This window comes from Camellia sinensis, chromosome 5 (assembly GCF_055761805.1).
Source record: "Camellia sinensis isolate YWXY chromosome 5, ASM5576180v1, whole genome shotgun sequence".
Lineage (NCBI taxonomy): Eukaryota > Viridiplantae > Streptophyta > Magnoliopsida > Ericales > Theaceae > Camellia > Camellia sinensis.
Genome location: NC_138965.1, coordinates 182577229 through 182600378, shown reverse-complemented (window position 1 = coordinate 182600378; position 23150 = coordinate 182577229). Strand labels below are relative to the sequence as shown.

The 23150-nt window shown below is 38.0% G+C and overlaps 1 protein-coding gene across 3 annotated transcripts; it reads right to left on the bottom strand.

Moving 5' to 3' along the window:
* Positions 1 to 8703: 8703 nt before the first annotated feature.
* On the bottom strand, positions 8704 to 20587 carry LOC114311521 (mediator of RNA polymerase II transcription subunit 23-like). Of its 3 annotated transcripts, none has more exons than XM_082870653.1 (12): positions 20487 to 20587; positions 20161 to 20406; positions 18195 to 18344; positions 17448 to 17617; positions 17199 to 17312; positions 16995 to 17120; positions 14484 to 14632; positions 12553 to 12793; positions 11695 to 12463; positions 10604 to 10785; positions 9201 to 9304; positions 8704 to 9086 (listed from the first exon to the last, which is right to left on the bottom strand). In XM_082870653.1, the coding sequence occupies exons 4-12, from the start codon at positions 17523 to 17525 to the stop codon at positions 8885 to 8887; spliced, it is 1965 nt and encodes a 654-aa protein (XP_082726779.1). In that variant the 5' UTR covers positions 17526 to 17617; positions 18195 to 18344; positions 20161 to 20406; positions 20487 to 20587; the 3' UTR covers positions 8704 to 8884. The 3 variants fall into 3 exon arrangements, with proteins under 3 accessions (XP_082726779.1, XP_082726781.1, XP_082726780.1); XM_082870655.1 differs by having other exon boundaries at positions 18195 to 18248; XM_082870654.1 differs by lacking the exon at positions 18195 to 18344.
* Between the last annotated feature and the right edge of the window lie 2563 nt (positions 20588 to 23150).

Genomic DNA, 23150 nt, shown 5'->3' with positions numbered 1-23150 from the left:
CCTTATGTGTTGTCAGTACTGTTATGGTTTCTATTAACTATCATTATAGAAATGTTATGCTTTGTGTTGGTTTTGGTATCACTGTATGAGTGATGGTTGTTGCTAGTAGTATGTTAAAAAAATTTGGAAAACAAAATTTTTCCTGGTGTTTGGGCCACCTAAGGGCGTTGTTGAGAAATTGATTTAATTCAAGGGTTTTGAGAAATTCCAAATGAATCTTTTTGGTAAATAAACTATGGATGATTTTTGTGTTTGGATAACACCGTATTTGTGAAAAAAATATTTACAAAACTGTTGAGTTTCGCATGGAAAATGAAGGATTTATTTTGGAATGTTAACATTGAGAATTTGACTATCTTTGAGAAATGTCTCTTGAGCAAGAAAATGTTTTCTTATTATTTACTCACAAGGTTTGGTTGTTAAGGTTTTCGCACCTAAGTGTTGTCGTTTGGAACGTATTCCCTTAGTGAGTCACTTCCTTGGTAAGAGTGGCTTGACGGTTTGTAGTGAGAGCGGTTTTACTCCTAGTATTGGAGGGTGTTGGCGCATCTTTAATTTCGGGGACGAAATTCTTTAAGGGGGGAAGGTTATAGCGATCCCGGTTCTTTCTCCTTTGGTTGTAGTATCTGGACTTAGTTCCGTGGATTTCGGTTGTTGTTTTGAACTTGTTTCTGTCCTTCAATTCTTTAAATTTGAGTTATAGAATGTTTTGGACTTGTTCGTTCCAGGTTGGGTGTGATTGGGAGCAGGTGGTTGCTGCCCAGGTTTTTAGTCCTTCGCTCGAGCGAGCTGTTTGTCGCTCGAGCGAGCGTGGAGTTTTGTGTCTGGTGGGTCGAGCCAGGGTGGATTCGCTCGAGCGAGCATTGCATCTGGAACTAGGACCTGAACACTGGAATTCTTGGCTCGAGCGAGCTTGTCTTCGCTCGAGCGAGTCTATCGTATTTCAGTAGGCAGCAGCGGGGAAAAAGATCATTTTTCTCCCTCTTTCATTCTTGAAACCCTAGCAGCCGAGAGTCTCTCTCTCTAAACTTATTATCTCTCTAAATTTCATCTCCTTCTAGTATGAATCCATCCTAGGTCCTTTGTTAAAACGGTAGAGGGTGTCGAGGGCTTCGTCTTAATCGGAAAAATTGAGGATTTGGAGCACTTTGATTTCGGGTCATCATCTCCTTTTGAGTTCTCCTTTGAGGTAGGGATTCTCCTTGGTCTTTTTCAATACTACGTCTATAGATAGACATGTGGTAATTTTTGTATTGCATGAAAACCATTTCTTGTTGGATTTTGGTATAAATTCATGAGGTTGAACTTTGGGTAAATTGTTAGATTTAGATCTATTATCAATAGATGTGTTTTGGGGCTAATTGGGTATTAATTATCATGTTGTTGTTGTAAGGAGAGGAAACCCTAATATTTATTTGGTTTAATAACTCAATAGAGGGGTTTTGATCATTGGGTAAATACTTGGGTATTTTGGGTTTTGAATGAAGCCATTGTTGTTCGTTGTAGATGATTAAACCTTTTTATCAATATTGGGAGAAGGGGAGGGAAATCCTATTTTAGTGATTATGATTTAATTTGTATAATTAAATTGGAATGGCTTGGAGATGAATGTAGTAGATTAAAACGAGCTTTGGCTTTATTGTCCTTAGATTTGATTTTGTGAAAAACAAAAGGAATAAAACCGGTTTTGAAAAATAAAGAGAGTTGGTTTTGTGAAATGGGAAAGGTACTTGAAATGAGTATGAATGTTGGATTGTTGTATCTTATACTACTATGTTAGTATTGGTGATAAGTTGATGATCTCATGATATTTGAGTCTGTTAATAGATGTACAATATACATGCATCTAGAGGTTCTATCCTTGGTCATCGGTGGAGGATGACATGGTTGTGTCGAATTGTTGTGTATACATTACACCTATGTGTTTATCTACTTTAACTTGATGTTAGATTCTTGTTGGTTATGTATATGCATTATACATGTTGGATATGCCTTGTTGCATGGTTGTTGTTGGCGTTATATGCCGCGCTTATAATCAAAGGTACCGTTACCTTCCAGCTGGCGCCTGGAGAACTGTATGCGCTAATAATAGAAGGCACCATACCCTTCCAGCTAGCGCCTGGTAAACTGGTATTTTGGCTTACTACGCACATAGCTAGTAGAGCGAAGTTGGTTGTAGTTATTTCAGTATATCTTTGGCTTACTAAGCGCATAGCTAGTTGAGCTGGGTGGAATTGTTGTTGTTTAGTTGTAACTGAAAATATCATAGATTTGATGGGTTCCAGTTCGGAGAACCGAGTTACTCCATTGATTGATTGTATACATGTGGGTGGGTTGTAAATCTATATATTTACAAGGTTATGCATGTATAGGTTTAATAGTAGTGGAAAGGAACCAAAGTGTCTTTTGGTCTTTTGGGAAGTGTGAAGGAGGATGAATGTTTTAACGATAAACATGATTTGAAAAGGTACATCTGTGTATGTATAGGAAGTGGAAGAGAGTATTGGGCTTAGTGAGATTATTTTCCTAAGTAATTGTTAATGTTATGAAAGAATGGGAATGGGGATTAATGAAAAGAATAAGGAAAGATGAATCGCTTATAGCGTTGAATGAAACGGTTGTTTTCAAGGAAAGTTTATATATATATATTTTGTATGAACTGTCATATTACTATTCTAGTACGAGAATGAGTGTGCATGATCATAGCTATCTGTAAGTTGTTATTGTTGAGGATCATGTTGAGATCCCTACTGGACTTTATGTTCATCCCACGTTGTTGAATCTTTTTCAGGTGTTTAGCAGGTTGTACTACAGGAATTGGATTTTCTTATTTGTTGGCCATGGGGCCTCTTGTTGTTGGCGGACACCATATGTGTAAAGGGTTACACCCCTTCATTTGTTTACTTAAAGGTTGTAAGCCCAAGGGCAATTTATTGAGTATGTTCATGTAACATTTACTTTGCATACGAATGAGAGTATTTAAATTCATTTCTACGGATTGAATGTATGAGTTTATTTCCGCATGTTATCTCTGGAATTGAATTAAGTTAATGAATTTGGTAATGGTTTCGAGTATTAAAAAGTGGAGCGTGACAGAGACTCAGAATCCGGATTTCTCAAGGAGTTTGTTTTCTTCCCAATCTAGGATTACTTTTGGTTCTCTATAAATACTTGGTTTTCTCCCAAAAACTAAGGTATTGATTGAACTCCTCCAGATCTTCTTTTTGGTTCTTAAGGATTATATCTGGGGATATTTTGTTAGTTTTCTTTGATGTTTTTATTGAGTATTCAACTCATGATTTAAAGAGAGTACATCAAAGGTTTGGTTTGTTATACACAAAAGAGAGAGTTGTTCTTCGGTGGAGTCTGAAGAATTCGAGCCTGAAACTTCGATGGATCCTGGAGTGGCTCTTTGGAAAGACAATTCCGAGGTGAAGATGGGGTTGGAAGAGGCACATAGAGGTTGGTTCAATTAGGCGTTATGGATTCGTTAGGTAATTGAGAGTATACCTGTGTAATTCCTTTAAATCTTCTTAGTGGATTGTTCTTGTGGCTGTTGCCCGTGGTTTTTTTTATCACAATTGGAGATGTCCAATTGTGGTTTTTCCACGTAAAATCGCTTGTGTCTCTTTGTCTTGATTGTTTGATTGGGATTGTTATATTCCGCTTAAAATTGATACATAATCACAAATCAACATCTAGGGGATTTCTAGATTTTTCACTTTTCTTCTCAATGAGTTTTGTTAGGATATTTTGAAAGGGAAGGTTTTTTAGGGATTTGGGGTGTGGAGGAGGGGGTATGCATTCAATGAATGGAATATTTAAAGATAATTTTGGTATAATTTGGGAGGAGAAAAGAAATTTTAAGAGTTTCAAAATTTATAAGTGGGGTCCAAAATAATTTTTAAGTTTTTCATAATTGACCAAGAATGTATGCGTAATTACGGAAAAAACCTGTTTCATAATTGACCAAGAATGTTTGTGTAATTACGAAAAAAACCTATTGCATAATTGACAAAGAATGTTTGCGTAATTACAAAAAAACCTTCACTCAACATATAGACCACCATTAGTAAATTATTCAAAATAAAATGGTAAAATCAGAAAGGAAAAAAAAATACGAATATCAAACAGGTAAGCGATTCTTATATATATTGATATATACATAAAATATAAAATAAAATAATTGGAGGATTGCCTACTGACTACCTCTTTCGTAGCAGTAGCCTTTTGCACTAGTTATATTGGATATAAATTGGTAGAAATGCGTATGGATTTGTAGTTCAGATGCTAAGGATTTCTACGCTATGTAACGTGTAATATTATCTACCCTACAAAAAAGGAAAATTATTCAATACTCCCGGAGCACCACGTGTCCATACTCCAAACCAATCAGCAATTAGTTAGCCCCATGTTGTCCCCCCATGTCCAACATAAATCGTGGGCCCTTGTGTCTCTCCACCAATCAAAACCTTATGGAGCACCACGTGTCCATACTCCGGGAGTACTGAATAATCACCCAACAAAAAAAGTTAACTAGAAATTCTCTTAAAGAGTCATGATTGGTCTACAAATCCCAAAAAAGCACAAGAAAAATAGTTCACAACTTATTGATGCATTATGTGTCATGTAAAATAAATTGATAGAGAGAGAGAGAGCAAGTGAATAAATGTGTATATTGAATTTGTTGTGTGTTTACAAAGGGAGCTTAGCTCTCTATTTATAGCTGATATTGGATGCGAGGCATGCCATGCGAGACGCGAGGCACCGAAAGGCAAGGCTAAAGCTTTAGCCGAAAGTGAACAAACAAAATGATAACAATGAACGGATACAATGCTAATAAACAATACTAAAGTAATGCTATAAACAATGCTATACAAAGTATAATAATATACTAACATTGTTATACCCATTTGCAGCCATTTGCAGCCAATGGCAGACTTGCCAGGAGGAAGATCAACAATGTCCCAAGTATGAGTTTTGGCTAAAGCCTGCAATTCAGTAGTCATAGCTTGCTGCCAAAGAGGATTAGAGCGAGCCTCACGATAGGAGGTCGGTTCATAAGTAGAAAAAGCAGTAGAACCAACAATAAAGTCACGAAGACGAGTAGAAGGTTGTGTTACCCGGCGTGGTCTAGCAGACGGAGGAGGAGCCAGAGGAAGAGACTCAGCAGGAGGGGAGGAGTCCGAGGAAGGAAGAGCAGGACCATCAGAGGGAGCAGGAGCATGGGACAGTCCAGCAGGCAAGGCGATCTCGAGAGAAGTTGGCGTGGGTGGGGGAGGAAGATCATCAGAAAATAGATCGGTGGAAGGATCAGTAAAAAACAGAGAGGGGGAGGGAACAGACAAACGGAAGAGAGAGAGAGAGAGGAAAACATTTTGTGTTCCCAAAAGACCACATGACGAGAGATACGAAGTCGTTGGGAGAGAGGATCCCAACAACGATACCCTTTATGTTCAATACCATAGCCCAAGAAGCAACAAAGGCGGGAACGAGGTTCAAGTTTGGTACGTTCATGAGGTTGGAGAAGAACAAAACAGGCAGAGCCAAAGACCCGAAGGGTGGTGTAAGGAGGACGGGTGCCGTGCAGACGCTCATAAGGAGTGTGATTATGAATGACAGGTGTAGGGATACAATTGATAGTGTAAGCAGCAGTGAGAGCTGCCTCTCCCCAAAAATGTTCCGGACAAGAGGAAGATAGAAGAAGAGCACGAGTAGTGTCGAGAATATGCCGATGTTTCCGTTCAGCACGTCCATTTTGTTGAGACGTACCGGGACAGGAACGATGAGGTTGAGTACCATGACTCTGAAAGAAGGAAAGAAAGTCAAAATCTTTATATTCCATGGCATTGTCGGAGCGAAAAATCTTAATAGTTTTAGAAAATTGTGTGTTAACCATTGCAGCAAAATTGTAATAAAGTTGTTTGAGCTCAGAGCGACTTTTCATAAGGAACAACCATGTAAAACGGGAAAAATCATCAATAAAAACAACAAAGTAGCGGGCTCCGCCCATAGTGGGAGTAGGAGAGGGTCCCCAAATATCAGAATGGATGAGATCAAATGGTGCAAGAGAAACAGAGTCACTTTTATTAAACGACAAAGCAGGTTGTTTAGCAAGTTGACAGGACACACAATCTAAAGCATCAGAACTGACAGGACCTAAATGACCACTAGAAATTAAAGTTTTTAAACAACCAGCAGAAAGATGGCCTAAACGACAGTGCCAAAGCTGAAAAGGAGATAAACGAGGAGCAGTGGTAGTAGTGGCAGGAGCTGTGATCTGAGAGGAATCCGGAACATGAAGATGGATAAGTTCGTAGAGGCGTCCATGCTTACGGCCTATCTCAAGGGTTTGCCCCGTCCGAGGGTCCTGCACCAAACAACCAGTAGGAGAAAAGGTAACAGTTAGACCATGCTCACATAATTGACTAATGGAGATAAGATTTAAAGTGAGAGCAGGCATAAGATATACATGAGATAAAGATAAGTGAGAGGTGGAAACAGAACCAACATGACTCACAGACAGAAGAGACCCATCAGCAGTATGGATAGAAGGAACATGAGGAGTAACAGAGATAGGAGTAAAAATAGTAGAGTCAAAGGCCATGTGATTACAACAAGCGGAGTCAAAGTACCAGGAAGTGTTACCTGCGGTGACAGACAAGGCAGGAGAGGAAGGAGTACCAGATTTTTGCAAAAAATGTTGAAACATGGCTTCGACATCTGTGTGAGAGAAGACTGGAGCGGAAGGATCTATAGGGACAAGGGAAGGTACATCCTCGGAGGCAGCAGCAGCAGTGCGGTGAGCAGGGAGTGATTTAAACGGAGGCCCAGAACGATGTGAGGTGCTGCGGGAAAAATGCTCGGGGGAAGGACCATTGCGAGAAGCACGGGTGGGATTGCGGAAGCAATCTTGCTGGAGATGACCAGGACCAGTCTTGTTGCAAAACCGACAGAGGCGAACAGGACAATTAACCAAAAGATGAGTCGACGGAAGACTGCGATTGTGACAGTAGTTGCAGAAGGTTGACTTCTGTGGTGAAGGTGGGGAAGGAGAACTCTTAGTCTGGGGAGTAGCAAGAACAGAGTCCACAGGGTGCGGATGGAGAGTACCAAACCGAGTTTCCTCTGACAGGAGTTCAGAAATTGCTTGCTCAAGAGTGGGTAAAGGAGTGCGATGGAGGAGAGAAGCTCGTACGGGCTCAAAACGGGAAGTAAGAGCCATGAGAAACTGAACCAAGCGATGTTGATCACGGTAAGTAGTAAACAAGGCAGCATCCTTAGTACAATCCCATGGAGGTTCAGAAAGAGCGAGTTGATCCCAAACAGAATACATTTGGGACAAGAAATCATTAATGGTCTGAGTTGTTTCTTGGCGCATACGGTGAAGGTGACTCAGAAGCTGATATTGGTGAGCAAGGCCAGTAGTCTGATAGCGTTCTTGTAAAAAATCCCAGATGTCCTTGGCGGGCGAGGAAGCAGAGTCAATTTGGAACCGACCAAACTGAAGGCTGATAGATGTGATAGAGGTATTGCGAAACCAGGTAATGATCTGATAGTTTTTACTATCCCAATCCTCCAGACGATCGATATATTTGGCAGCGGAGTCCGTGGTGGCAGCGGATTCGGTGGTTGCATGGATGGGTTTGCACACATCCCCAGTGATGATGCGCCAAAGTTTCTTTCCTTTGAGAAATCCAGACATAGCTTGTGCCCATAAGACATAGTTAGTCCCGTCAAGAACAACGGAAATAGGGTGGTTAGAGGAGTCGAGACGATCCATGAGGGAAAAATCATACTTTCGAGGTAGAATTTAAAAAATCCGAGGGTACCAGTGAATTCAGAAGGTCGAAATCAGTGGGAAAAGAGTGACCGGACCAAAAAATTGGACCAGAAAGGCACTAAATGGGCTGGTCAAAGTGGCTGGTTAAAATTCGGTCGGCGCACGTTAGCAGAGAGTGCGCGGCGCACAATAGCAGCAGACAGCAGGCGGCGCACGAAAGCAGAGAGGTGCGCGGCGCACGTTAGCAGAGAGGTGCGCGGCGCACAATAGCAGAGGACAGCAGGCGGCGCACGAAAGCAGTAGGGCTGACGTCGGCTGACGCAGAAACACGCGGCTCACGTTAGCAGAGAAGGCCGCGGCGCACAGTAGCACGGGACAGTGCAGAGGCGCGTAGAGCGCGTTGGAGAACGAGGAGGCGCGTGGCCTTAACTTCTGGAGGCGCGTGGAGGCGCGTGTGATGTTGTCTGGTGATGAATTTGGTGGCGATGGATTCGTCGTGAGGAGACGAAGAGATTGGTGTGGTTGAATAGGGAAGACAGAGAAGGTCGAGAGATGCAACAATCTGTCTAAATGTGATGCTCTGATACCATGTAAAATAAATTGATAGAGAGAGAGAGCAAGTGAATAAATGTGTATATTGAATTTGTTGTGTGTTTACAAAGGGAGCTTAGCTCTCTATTTATAGCTGATATTGGATGCGAGGCATGCCATGCGAGACGTGAGGCACCGAAAGGCAAGGCTAAAGCTTTAGCCGAAAGTGAACAAACAAAATGATAACAATGAACGGATACAATGCTAATAAACAATACTAAAGTAATGCTATAAACAATGCTATACAAAGTATAATAATATACTAACATGTCACATTACTCATTTGCTATTACAAAATGCTACCAAATGCCTCTTCTAGACGGCAACTTTACCAATACATTGCAAGTTATGCGCTAGAAATACAGATCGATAATGCTTAACTTGTAACTTAAAAACATTATTTAATAGAAAAACACGAGAAACAGTTGGCATATATGTTATCTGTATGGACCATTCCTATTCATACCTTCATTCCCCATTCTGTTCTTATAAATCGGTAAACCCCATTTGCTATAAAGGATTTTGAACCAGCTTTGGGTGAGTAGCAGCATAGATGGAAGAATTGATATCGGTTTTTAGATGGGAAAGTAGATGCTGTACATCTGGACGTAAATTTTCCAATGCTCTTCCACAGAGTGCCAAAACTTCATACCTTGGTTTACTGTTAGCCTGCACAGGTCCTCCTTGCCCTTCATAATGGACAACATGATAGCTGTTGGGCATAAACAAATCAAACATATGTAAGAAAGGTCGTGTGGATGGTAAATGGATAAATTTGAAATTTTATGCGATAGGATTGGTTCAAAGACGAGAAGCAAGATCTTACATGAAGTCAATGAGATCAGCTATATCCGACGCTTCAACAGGAGTTGATAGCTGTGAGTTCTTCCCGAACACATCGACCATTATATTTAAAAGCAATGACAGAGTCTGGAGGTCATTTTAAGAATATTACAACCATAACATATTCAAAAGATGTAATTAAGCAATCAATTTAAGATGTTAGGCCCAGAAGATACCAAAACTTTTGGTGTTCTATGATTCACCAACGATCACGGTTCTTAGAATCTTACTATTCACAATACAATTCGGTACGAATTTTGACCAAAACAATTTCATACGTGTTGTTGGATCTTAAACTGTATGAATCTTATGGCTCAATTGCGTTTAACTATGATTCTTTATGATTCAGCATGATTTGCTACTATTCAATGTGATTCACTACAATTCAACTCTATTTGCGTAACACATAAAACAATGTTGTTTTTACAAAATAAAAGAGAGATAAATTAATTATATTAATGTACATGGTTTTATATCTATATACATATTTATGATTTAGTTATATTAAAATTTATTTCATTTCAAACGTGTACTTTTACATCTACATACATATATAAAATCATATATTATGTTAAATAGAGTGAATTTTACGATTCACGATTCATTATTTTAGCAAAACGATTTATGATTTGATTCATACTTACAACAATGCCTACGATTAATGACTTTTTCCCATGGTCTATTGAAAGGTCTCCATTCCTACGGTGGTTTGGTCAATGAACGCATCTTGGGCCAGATTGACTAATCTAGCCCTTAAGGACGCCTTGACATTGTTGGGTGCTTTGCTTTAGAGGAGTTGGATCCAGGCTAAGAACTAAGGCCTCGTTTGGAGACTAGCCGGTTTAGCCAAAAAGCTAAAAAGTTACTAAATTAGCCAAAAAGCCAAAGATTATTTTTTCTCTATACTTTTTGCACATCTTTTCGTAAAAAGTCAAAAAGTCATCCCAAACATACTAGTTTTTTTTAACTCATATCTTAGCCAAATAGCCAAAAAGTTACTAAATTAGTCTGTTCCCAAACGAGGCCTAAGGCTAGTTTTATATTAACACATTCGAATCATAGAGGATGGTTTAAACAAAGTCATCTTTATTACATAGAGGAAGTGAGTACTAGATCTCAGAGCAAGACAAGAATATATGCACTTTAGCATGGTGAAAAACTATTAAGTCACTATAAGTTGTGAAGAGATTGTAAGAATTCTCTCACTGATGCTTGGAAATATTAGAGGTTAGTTACAACTACACCTATCAGTCTGACATAAGACCTACCATTGCCTATGTAGCAAGTGTAATGAGGTTAAATCAGAATGGAAATAAAATTCATTGTTGAATACCAGATACTGAAATTCAAAGAATTAAACTAGAAATGAATCAGTAATTTTCTGACCTTATTGAAAAGAGCATGTGCATTGGCCAATCGTGGAAGCAACGGACCCATAATACGGAATACTATTCTCAACACTGCAACTGATGTAACTGGCCTGAGATGCTTTATGATAAGGTGTGTTCCTTCTAGCCATTCTTGTGGAAGATTACTAAAGAAAGAGTGAAGCAGGGCCACAATGTTACCTAGCAAAAAAATGATCACATTACAGGATCGAGGGTCAATAAAAAAAACATAATGTAAGAAACAATTAGTCCTTAAAACTTGAAATGGTTCAAGGTGATGAATGTTTAGCTGATCAGTTTGAAAAGAACTAGACCACGGCTACCTCAAAGCAAGTAAAACATTGTTTGTTAGCTTAGATAATACGCTATGAACTGAAACAATTTGACTTTCATTATTACTCTGCTTCAATCCTAGAGAAGTTATAACTCACTGCTATATGTTTTAGCAGAAGGTTTGAGCTATAAATTGTGTTCATGTGAGCAAAAGTTTATGATCAGGCAATTAAAAACTAATTAGTTGTCCCAAGCACACAAAAAAAATGTTCTCGTACTGTGTTCTACTTTATTCGATTTGCCATTGAAAAGAAAATGACTTCGAGGCAGCTCCATTACCCCCAACAGTGAATGAAAGCAATAGATTTATATATTGCTTATACATACAGAAAAATGAAATGGCTAGACAGCACCCTCATCATTAGAGGATGAAAAGAAAAAAGCAAAATAAATATAGAGATAAAATATCAGCACCAAAGACATGGTAAAATCAAGGTTGTTAAAATCGGGATCCTAGGTAGGATCGGTGAGAGGATCTCGTGGATTGGGTCGCAGGATCGGATTGAGAATCGTAAGATCCTACATTCTATTAAAAAAAAGATAAAAATATAAATTAGAATGATACATATTAAAAATAAGGTGAAAAATCACAAAATCTACAATCCTACTTGTGATCCTATTGTAACATTAATCCTACAACGATCTGGATCATTTGTATGAATCCTACAATCCGGAACGCGATTTTGGACTGTATCGCGATTTTAATAACCATGGGTAAAATTTATCAATACAAAACCAAAGTTATCAAGTACATACCAATGGCTGTTGAGGTATTGTCTTGGGCAGCCCATGTTGGATCAAGCAAAGCATAACCAACAGCAGAGTCTAGTTTTCCAAGTGACCTCTTCCCATCAGTAAGCCACCAACTCTCTTTTATTAGACGTGATGCCTCCATATAGAGTGGTATGTGAAAATCTGTAGGGAGTTGAGCCAATAAAAGACCGCAAGCTTGGATGAGCAAACAAGACAACTGCTGGCATGTATAGCCACTTCGCGAAACAAAGTTAGAGGTGTTAATTCCTGAGACAGAAGGAGTTGGTCTACTTGCATTCAAGGAATCAGTGCTTCCTCCTGAAGGGGAAGTTGGTAAAACAGAACCTTGCCCAACACCATTAGGAGCACCATGCAGACCATTGCTAGATTGGATTAGTGTTGGTTGTATGTGCACAACAATTTGAACTAGTGATGATACAATCTGGGATGCAGATACAGGAAGAGAGAGTATTTCTATGACTGCTGTTTCAAGCATCAGCTGAGTATGTGACCCTGGATCTTGGATTTGATAGAATGCTTTCTGGCCTTCGGAAGCATTTGTTGGTCCGGGCTGAGAAGTCGCTGAATTCTTGTGTGTACGGAGGGAATTACTTGAAGCATCCCCCAGTGAGACAGTTTTTGAGCTATTATTTAAAGGAGGAATAACATTATTCACAATACCTAATAAAAGCGTTGCAAAGTAGTCCAATGGCGGGCAATTTGCAGCATTTGATGAGTTAATATGCTGGGGAAATGACTCAGAAAATGGGATCTGAAACACAACAAGAAGGAACAAATGAGGCAGCAGCAACGATCAAAGTAGAGAGGGGTAGGGGGAGGGGGAAAGAGATTCACCATTACCTTTTTAAGATCCAGTACATTCAGTATTCGGAGAATAACCTTTCCTGGAAGATGACCATAGAAATATGAAAGTATATCACGAACAAATGTAAAATTTAGGGGGTAATAGTGAAGAAATGTGGAAAACAACTGCAGAACTCTGTCAGCGAAGTCTGTGGCATCATTTTCAATAAGTCTATAGATGATTAAGGGGATGACTGGAAGCAAACGTGCAGTGATATCATCAAAGAATGTGGGATGCCTGTGTGGTGCAAGATGAGAAAAACAAGAGTCAATACAGTGCAGGCAATCAAATCAAATGAAATTGCACAGTTTACAAAGATAGAGCAAAAAAATAATCTAGATAGAAAGAAATATATGCATTAACGAAAATAATGGGAAAAAGGGATCTCATGACTACATTTATGAGAACCCAGAAGAGGAACAGGAATTTATTCAGTCACTTCAAAATGGCTACGTCAATGCTTTCATGGAGACAATGGCAATTTTACATCTCTTTCCCTGAAAAATGGTGCTCAGTTTAATAAACTTAAGTGGTGTCACATACAAGTCCATCACAAAAATGCTTTCAACCCAACTATATACCAAACAATTTGATTATATGTCCTCAAGGTGCTTTGTACATGGTGGTTGGATATTGACAAGCCATGAAAGTATATTTTAATCTTTGGGATTGGAGGAATAGATATTAAAATCTTCAAACCTATGATCTTAGATATCCATTGGAACATGTGCAAGTGGGCAAAAACTTATCAGCTATACACATCCATGATGATGCCCATATGGACTTAGCAGTGAAGAGAATTGAAAATATTGCTCATAACGTAAAATCTAATATACTTTACTATGACTTAAAATAAATATATAATTTTGATGAACATCTCAAGAGTGGTGAAATTCCAATTTGGTTCAAGGAAGATGCCATCCTTTAATATTTCTGTCCCTTGATTATTAATAGTTAAAATCTGAGTTCAAAACTGAATGCCTGAATGGCAAAGTTATACAAAAAAATGAGTACAATTCTAATGGATGTGAAGATGGCCTTCCTTCATGGTGATCTAGAAGAGAAAATTTACATGAAGCAACCACAAGGTTTGACAACAATGATTACTACAAAAAAATGAATGGTTTGAATTACATGGCTTGTGTCCATGCCATGAAGACTTTTTTGCATGGGAAAAAGTATCTGCGATTTATTGCAAAATTTGAATCGCCCCAAGGAGTATGACACCTATGTTGATTGGTCTGAGGATTCGGTTGTGATGAGCAGTGGCTCTCGCTTAGTTTGGAATCGATATTGCTACTACCCCAGTAATCTAAAAGAACATTATGCATATTTTGTTCCATACTTTTTGCAAGTTTATTTGTTCATTCCTTCAGCATGTCTTCTCCTCTAAACATCTCCAGGAGTGTCAAAGTGACAGCATTCTATTGTATGGAGAGATAGTCATGGAAGTAACAGTTGCTATATGTTGAATATAACCAAAATATGATCTCACAGTCATTGTATTGAAATACGATAAAGAGAGAAAAAAAAAAAGTTTTCTTTGTGTATTGTTTATGTTTTATCTGTTAATTTTCATAGAATATCGTGAATGAGTCTCACTCATTAAGTTTTAACTTGCAACTTGAGTGCAGAACCTTCATCTTATCAAACAATATGTTCTAGATATTCTTGTAAGGTATGTTGCAGTTTGCAAGATGTCAGTTCTTCCAAGAGAGATGATTTGCAAGATCTTTCTGCTGTTCAACAGATTGAATAATCCAAAGGAAAACCAGTGCTTCTTTATTTATTTAGTTTTGTTTAATTACTGTAGGTTGTCATGAATAAATCTCACTCATTAACTTACACAGTGCATAACCTTGACCATAACAAACAAATTATGTTCTACAGATTTTTGCAAGCTATGTTACAGTTTATAGGACGTCACCTTTCCTTCCAAGAGAGATGATTTCCAAAAGCCTTTTGCACTTCAACACGCTTGAACATGCCAGAGGCAAGCCAGTGCTCAGGTGGGCCATGATTCATGAGGTGAAATTTTACTCTCTGTTGAAGTTCTTGCCTCTCAAGTAGATTGATCTGCAAAATTAGATTACTATACCATTTTAAAATCAATAACAATATAAAGGCAACTCTCTCGAAATATGTAAAGATGCAAACCACAAGTATCCATTGTCTTAGTTTTACTACTGGAGAAATTTTAAATGAATCTTGAGAAAAAGTTTATATCAAAGCAAACTTCTCTGCTATCATATCTGGCCAAATCACATTCCAATTCATTTGAAAAAAATAAGCATTGAAACCATCATGCCCTAGAGATTTGTCTGGTTTGATGCCAAATATGGCAGCCTTTATTTCCTCAACAGTTAATGGTTTCACAAGAAGACCTTGCTGATCATGCTGGAGTTGAGGGAGACCAAAACTATTAAGAACAAGTCAGCCTTCCCTTTTTGTGCAAATTCAGATCCCAACAATTGCTTGTAATATATAACGATTTCCTCCTTTACTAGTTTAGGATCCTCTAATGCATCTCCATTCAAAGCTCTATGCTTAAGATTTTACTCCTCAGCCTATGATTGCACATGTTCTGGTGGAAAACTTGGTATTTTGATCACCCAACCTAAGCCAATTAATCCTAGCCTTCTGTTTTTTAACAGATACTTCTGCTAGGGTGAATTCTGCATCAAGGAATTAGCATCTAAGCTCTTTATCTGAAAATGTGGCTTGAAATTGCTCCAAATTTTGCCTTGCCTCCACCACTCTAGTTGAGATGTTGGAACAATGATCTTTGTTGAGCTGCCTAAGAATAAGCTTAAGCCTTTTGAGCTTGGCTTGGAACTTCACCATAGGTGATCCCTGCTGTGGCTACATCCATGAATCCTCCAAAAGCTTAAAGAACTTTCCATTTTTCAACCAATAGATCTTTAGTCTCAAATAGTTCTCATCTTTCACTGTTCATCCATGCTGATTCCATCACCAGTGCAAACTTCACCCAGATCATTCACAAAATTAAAGTGAAATTGTGGTGGCCTGTTACCCTTCATGGTGGACGCATTGAATTTGGGGGATTGGAGAAAGTGCAAAGTTTTTTGAGTAATGCTACGTATCATGAAAAAAATACCATGAAAATGATTATGAAAGATTCTCCACCATTAGATTACACATACAAAAAAACACCACACACTAATCAAAGGAAGAGAAATCTTCATGGAAGATTTCATGATATTTTTTTATGATTCCTAACATTACTCAAGTTTTTTTTTTTTTATCATGGGCATACTTTGAGTTTGTTCTTAAAATTCTATTGATAATGGCGGTAGTTGATTTGAAGTCTTGAAGGGTTGGAGAAGATGGAAGGATAAGTGACTTCCTTGTCCATGGTGTGAAAAGCAACAGACCAGAGAGAGAGAAGATGTGGGGCTTGGTCCTCGCCTCCTTGAAAGTCACTTTGTAGGACATTTTGTCCATTTTTATTTATTTTCTGTGACAACAACTGTTAGAATGTGTCCTACATCGCCTAGAATTGCCGTGTCTGTACTGGTTATAAGGCTCCAGTTTCCCTCTCCTTAATACCAGGATTTTAAGGAGAAATGTGGTCTGGGCTTTTCAATTTGGTATCAGAGCTTAGTTCGGCCCGTGATTGGTGTGCCGTTTGTCCAGATACTGTATGTTGTGGTCCAGGAGGGTGCGTTGGAATGTATCCTACATCGCCTGGAATTGCTCCATATATGATGCTAGTTATAAGGTTCCAGTTTCCATCTCTTCAATACTTGGGTTTTAAGGAGAAGTGTGGGTTGGACTTTTCAATCTAGGTGATGTGGGACACATTCCAACACATCCTGCTGGTGCACAACATATAGTAGCCAGACAAATGGTACACCAATCATAGGACCAATCAAACTCTAATACCAAATTGAAAAGCCCAACTCACACTTCTCTTTAAAATCTAGGTATTAAGGAGAGCGAAACTGAAGTCTTATAACCAGCAAAGATGTGGCAATTCCAAGTAATGTGGGACACTGATTCCCTGGCAATGGACCACCCTTAAAATTATCAAAAAGGAGAAAAAAAAATTATTACACTAATGCCATATGATGACCTTAATTGGAGAACGAAGAAAAATAAAATACTGAAAATATTGTACACTACAATGCTGGTTCATCTAATTTCCCCATTGAATCATTGTTCTCCTGTTTTCGATCCATACTCCCTCCAACAAAAATGAATTTTGGACAAGAAACTTTAGCACTAATGCAACACATCAGAAATAAGGGACATGAAGAAATCATTGCAACATCATTAATGAGACACAAAATCTATATCAAACTTATCCAACATACAAGTGAATCAACATACTGCAATCATTTGATAGAGATACTAATACATACATAAAAGACAACCCACTTTAGAAGACCTAATAAGTAATGCTAAATAAACGTACCACAATTCGCAAAGCATGGGGATCATCATCACGGTCAATAAGTGCTAAAAGCAAAATATCCAAGGGAAGCAACTCATTGGTCCAAACAAAATATGCAAGGTTTCTGGAAGCTTTTAATATAAGCTCCTGAAAAATACAACACCGATGATTATTTTGAGAGAGAGGAAGGAGAAGAAAAATAAAAAGGAGGGTACAATGCCAAACCTGCAAGGAATGTCCATGTTGTAGCTCCAAATGAATGTGATGAAGAAGGACATCCACCATTTTATATATATTCGCTGTCACTTCTTCAGGAGAAAATTCTCTTAAGACACATCCCTGAATTTCATCATCCACACAGGAAAAGATTAAATAGCAAAGTTTTTGCAAGAGAAACATCAAAAACTAAAATGATGGCAAGGAAGGAAAATATTTTCTAGTGAATTGGGGGAAAAAAAGGCAGCGTGAATTTACCAGGTTCGCACTGTTAATGTTCTCAGGATGGCCACGCATCAGTACCCATGCACCAGCACAAAGATAACCTCGGTGCATTGGAAACTGTGACTGATGTAAGTCATGGCATAAGTAGGATCAGCTGATGGTGAAAGAAGCTGAGTGCACTGCTTAATCACAGTAGTTTCTGACTGCCAAAATGAAATGACAGTATGTGAGTAAGTGAAGTTTTTTTTTTTATAATTTAAAAACCTGCGGCGAATTCAAACTAACAAACATTATGATGTAGGACAGCACTGGATTTTGAATAGGTTATTTGATGGCCTAAACAGTGAGTTATTTAGGGTTTTAATAAGTAAATTGAAGGCTAATAGGGAAGGGAAGAGATTAGGGTTGGTTCTGTAAGTTTCTGAAGAACATTGTATATTCAACTTGTATCTCAATTACATCAAGACCTTAGTTTATATAAACCTAACACCTAAACCAAAAAGGAAATACAAAACCATGCCTAATATATACACAAACATGCCTAATATATACAATTATATTCTCACATGGGAGATTGGATAAGGTTTTGAATAGGTGTGATCATAACAATTCACTACAAAATTAGTCATGCAAGAACCCAATGGCATCCAAAAATTGAAGATGAAGAACAAAGCACGTTTATCACAATTCACAATAATAAGAGGAAGTGTAAGAACTCCTTGATTCTATTTTTCTGCAGCATGAAAATCCATCCAAGAGTAGTCAAACAATAGGGAATACCTAAATTCATAACCTTCAACACATCAATCCTCCCATCATCGAAAGCATAAAATTCTACAAGCTTCAAGAACACGATCAACAGCCTTCTTCAAATTAAATTGCATGAGATATAGAAGATTTCTTTTTTGACTCTGGAATACAAGCATTCGCCTACAATGAGCACATCATTTTTTTTATTTTTTATTTATAGGTAAGTTAAGAAGACTCAAACTTCAGTCTCTTTATTAGGAGAAGACAGCCTAAGCCATCAGGGTATTCTGTGTGGGGCAAGAAATTTTCTAGATTTTAAGAAAACATTTCAGAAATTTGACATCCCCTGTAAGAAAGAAAAAATTGGTAAAGATTTTGAAGACTCGTAAAAGGCTAGAAGATGATGTTATGAAGTCATGGCGCCTTTACAAACAATTGTGATCTTTTTCTCCACACCTCATCTCTATCCCCTTCAGAATAGGGTTTATCACCTTTTATAATTTAAACCTATCAGGATTCAGAGCTTTATTTACTTCAAAATTAATAATCTCTTCTTCAGGCAATGAACAAGACAAGGAGGCTAGTTCATAACCCAGCAGAAGAGAGGGAAATACCAAATTCTTCCGTAGCATCTACACCTTCTCTCATCCCTATGAAGTGTTAGCTTTCATCCTTGAATTCCCCATCCACATTCTGCAGATGACTTCAGCAGAATTTTCTTTTTTTTTTTTTTTTTTTAATAAGTTGTAACAAAACTTTATTAAAGAAGCATCAAGATGACGCAATAAATACAAAAATCCCCAAAGGGGCAAGAATCACCCACTAACCAATGACCTCATCCAAAAAATCTAAAAAACCAAACGTGTCTGGATCAATTTTCCTCTCTAACCAACTATACAAAACTACAAGTAAACGACTCTCAAGCCAACTACCAGTATGATAAGTCTCTTCAAACGTACGCCTATTACGCTCCAACTACACTAGCCACATCAAATAGAATGGAACCAAAGACCACACGCACCGCCTTCGACGGCCCACCCGAGCCCCACCGCAACTCCACAACATGTCCACCACCACCCTCCGTGGCTGAGCCCAAACAATCCCAAAAAGGGAACAAACAAATCCCCACAAACAGAACGTCACAGGACAGTGCAACAACAAATGATCCACAGACTCTACATCTTGACAACACATACAGCACCGATTTACTAGAACATGACTACGTCACATCAAATTATTTAGAGTAAGATTTTGGCCCCAGGCCGCTGCCCACATAAAGAAAACCACCTTAGACGGGACCTCCGGCACCTAAATACTCTTCCAAGGAAAATCCAGTCTCACCTCCCCCACCATACTCCAATAGAATGATGAAACCAAAAAACACCCTTAAGCTTCCACAACCTTCCACGCCAACACATCCTCCCACACCCCAGTCACACCCAACCCATATAGATATACCCATAACTCCACCAACTGATCAACCTTACAGTCCTGGACCTGTCGTCATAACTGAATATCCCAAACCACCCCATCCCCACCCCCCAAATAAGATGCCACCATCGCCTCCTTATCCACCACAACAATGAAAATCAAAGGAAAGCGATCCTTTAACAAAACCACACCAAAACACCTATCCTTCCAGAACCGCACCCTTAGCCCAGTACCCACCCGAAACCCCACCCTTTCCCAAAACACCCTGCTCTCCAACCAAATCCCCTTCCATAACACACAACCATGAGAACCAAGCACATCCCTTGACCTCCATCCCTCCCGAGCTAAACCATACTTACCAGCCACCACCTTTCTCCATAAACGCTCTGGCTCCCAAGCAAAGCGCCACAACCATTTCCCTAACAAAGCTTGGTTAAAAGTCAACAAACTCCTCACCCCTAGCCCTCCAGCCACGTTCAGTTGGCAAATCCAACCAATAACATATGAAGAACATAAAACTGGAAAATTTAAGAAAATTCATATCAAAGTGAAGCATGTTATGAACCTGCTGCCATTTTTGGATTGCCAGTCCTCTTGTATCCATCCGCCCATTCAAGGCATCACGAAGAATAGAAGGGAAGTAGCGTAGAGTCTTTTCTGACCATGTATGCTGACTGATTGACAATATCTGTTCCAACATGTTTGGAAGATAGAGCATCTGATCAGCCTTAGCAATCCCACGTGTCTTAATGATGATGGCAAGGGTTGTTATGGTTATACAATTCAAGGTTTCTGTGAATTCAGTAGGACCCTGAAAAGAAATATACACACTTGAATTTTAATTCCCAGTAGCAATGAATGAATTTGTAATTTTAAGTCCATATTTCTTACCTTCCCTTCCTTCTTCACAACAAAAAACTCTCACAAAGAAAAAATAAGATTCATGCACAAGTTTTCAGCCAATCTAAAAATGCGATGATCTCCATGTTTCCCTTTTAGCGTGGAAATTATTTTCGTTATATCATACATCAAGTTCTTGCTTTTGCCTTGGTACCTACAAAGCAAAAAAATAGGTAAGTTAATATTTTTCAATGTTGTTACATTAATTTTGCATATACTTAACTAGATTTTCAACTTAATGTCAAAGTTCCGTGGCAACTGAAAGCCAATGGATTCTAGACAGAAAGATTGAAATACAAATATTTGATTGCCATGACGGTTCTCAATCTTCTTTTGGTTTCAACATGCTCAAATGGAAACTTTTTCATTCAAAGCCGAGAAGTTTTACCAGATTGACTAGACATTCAATTACCCGTAGAGTGAAAGCAAACGGTAGTTTAGAATTTCAAGCACCAAAAGAGAAGGTCCAGGCTTGTTCAAAATGGCTGCATTCCTCTGTGACAGATGCTAAAAGGAATTGCAATATTATGGCACTTTTCCATTAGTAAGCAAAAGCATTTCACATAAAATAAGGGAAAAAGTGAGACAAGTAACTTCTTGGCCAAGAATAATGTCATCTTACTGAGACTAACAGAAATATAGAAGTGTGATATTGACAAAGCAAGGTGAGTCCAAAATGCCTAATCATAAGAGACACAAATTGGCTGATCCTCTCAAAAATAAAGAGAGAAGCCAAACACACAAATGGGAAAGACCCATGAGTGCAATGCTCTCACTACAGAAATCAAAAAAAAAAACATCTGCTAATGATTTTTATTATATTTCTTGAAGGATTATAGTCAGGAACTGATGGAGATAAGAACAACTGCAGAACAATATAAAGGCTGCACAAAAGCAATCTACAGAAATTTGCAATCAATGATCCCTTTAAGTAGTGAGAAGATTGTATTGGCAGATTAAATTTTCTGAAATTCCATCTGGAGATTACAGAAAAAAAATATGGTTTGTAACTCCTAAGGAACCTAATAAAGATTAGGTTTGATTTGCAAGATGAAGGGTCATCAAAGATAAAAAGACGAAGTAAGAGAGGAAAAGAAATAGAGAAATGTAGGTTTTCTTGTCAACCTATTTATCTAGACCTCAATTTTTGTGTATCTAGGTTTCTTGTCCCAACTCTTATTTAAAATATCTATGCCCTTGTCAAATTTTGTACCATTTTGTGCAGTTTACATATGAACTCTCAATATCTGTATTCTGTATTTTCTGAATTTTATTGTGTAACATAAGCATTAATCATTAAAATTCACTGAAAAATATTATATACATAATATATATGTATTGATATTCTAGTAAGTGAAATGATATCCATAACAATAACGCATTATTTTACATGACAAATTAGGTGTCAATGCTTTACATCTAGGATCAATTATTACAAAATTAGGATATAGAAAATAAAGGAGGGATAATCATTTGAGATGGTGTGACAAAATGCAATAGAGATCAAACAATGCGCCCGTAAGAATTCAGGTTTGAGAGTGCCAAAAGACAAAGGGGTAGGCTGAGAAGAACATAGGTTGAGTTGGTTCCAAAAGAAATGATTAACTTCAACTTGACTGAAGATATGGTTTTTAAAAGAAAAAATTAGAGAAAAATTATACAATAAGTAAACCCCAATTAATTGGGGGTCAGGCATGTTGTGAATTTCATTCCATTGTACATGTCAAAAATCAAACAAGTGTGAGGGACACTAATTTTAGATTTAGCATATAGCTATAACATATATAAGGATCCCACTAAGTATGGTACACTATTTTATTCTCTTTCACTTCTCTCTTCTCACTCTCTGCCTCCCATCTATGTTCCTTATTACTTGAGAATCTAACAAGAAATTGGGACCAAGGCTTCTTGAGTTAAGATTTATGTGAATTTCATTTGAAAGTGCACTGAAAGCTTCTGTTTTTTATGTTTATGAGCTTGGGATATTCTTTTTTTTTTAAGTCAGGGATGACACATAGTTGAGTAACGTGATTTGGAAAACTTGAATTCGTCTGCTTCTCTTATGAGAAATTATAACCAAGTGTACAACTGTCGACTCTAGTTCTAATAAAATTGAATTAATTTAATCTGTCTACTTGTCTAAAATTGGTCGACTGAGAGCTTTTAGAAATCGGGCATTTCCTCAACCCAGCAAAGGTTTGAAGCTCAGTTCTTGACCTGATTGGCTCAAACAATCTAAAGAGAAGAGAATGAAATTTCTATCTGGGGATATTCAAATTTTCAAAAACCATAATTGAGGCTGATTGACAGATTGGATGCTTCAACACCTGATCCAGCTAGATCCTTCAAAATATTAGAGTAGTAATCATCATGTTTGGTTCCACTTTTTGAACTCAATTTTTAGGAAAATTTAGAATTTTTGTTTGGTGAACTCCAAAAATACAAAAAAAAAATTCTAAAAATCCAATTTTCCAAGCCATTTGGGAAAAAGAAATTATGTCTTCTTTATGCCAAGTGATTAGATGTTTTCTGGAGGAACTTTTGAATTTAATTTTAACAACCAAACAATGGTCACTTTTTCAAAAACAAATTCTGAAAATTAACTCAAAAACTGAAACCAAACATGGGGAATATTTTTTGAGAATAGTACGTTTA

Coding starts and splice junctions, on each gene's coding strand:
- LOC114311521 (XM_082870653.1), bottom strand. CDS start 17,525: ATGCACCGAGGTTATCTTTGTGCTGGTGCATGGGTACTGATGCGTGGC. Junction 12,464..12,552: donor ATGTACTGGATCTTAAAAAG/GTAATGGTGAAT, acceptor GTTGTGTTTCAG/ATCCCATTTTCTGAGTCATT. Junction 9,305..10,603: donor CACATGCTCTTTTCAATAAG/GTCAGAAAATTA, acceptor AATGACCTCCAG/ACTCTGTCATTGCTTTTAAA.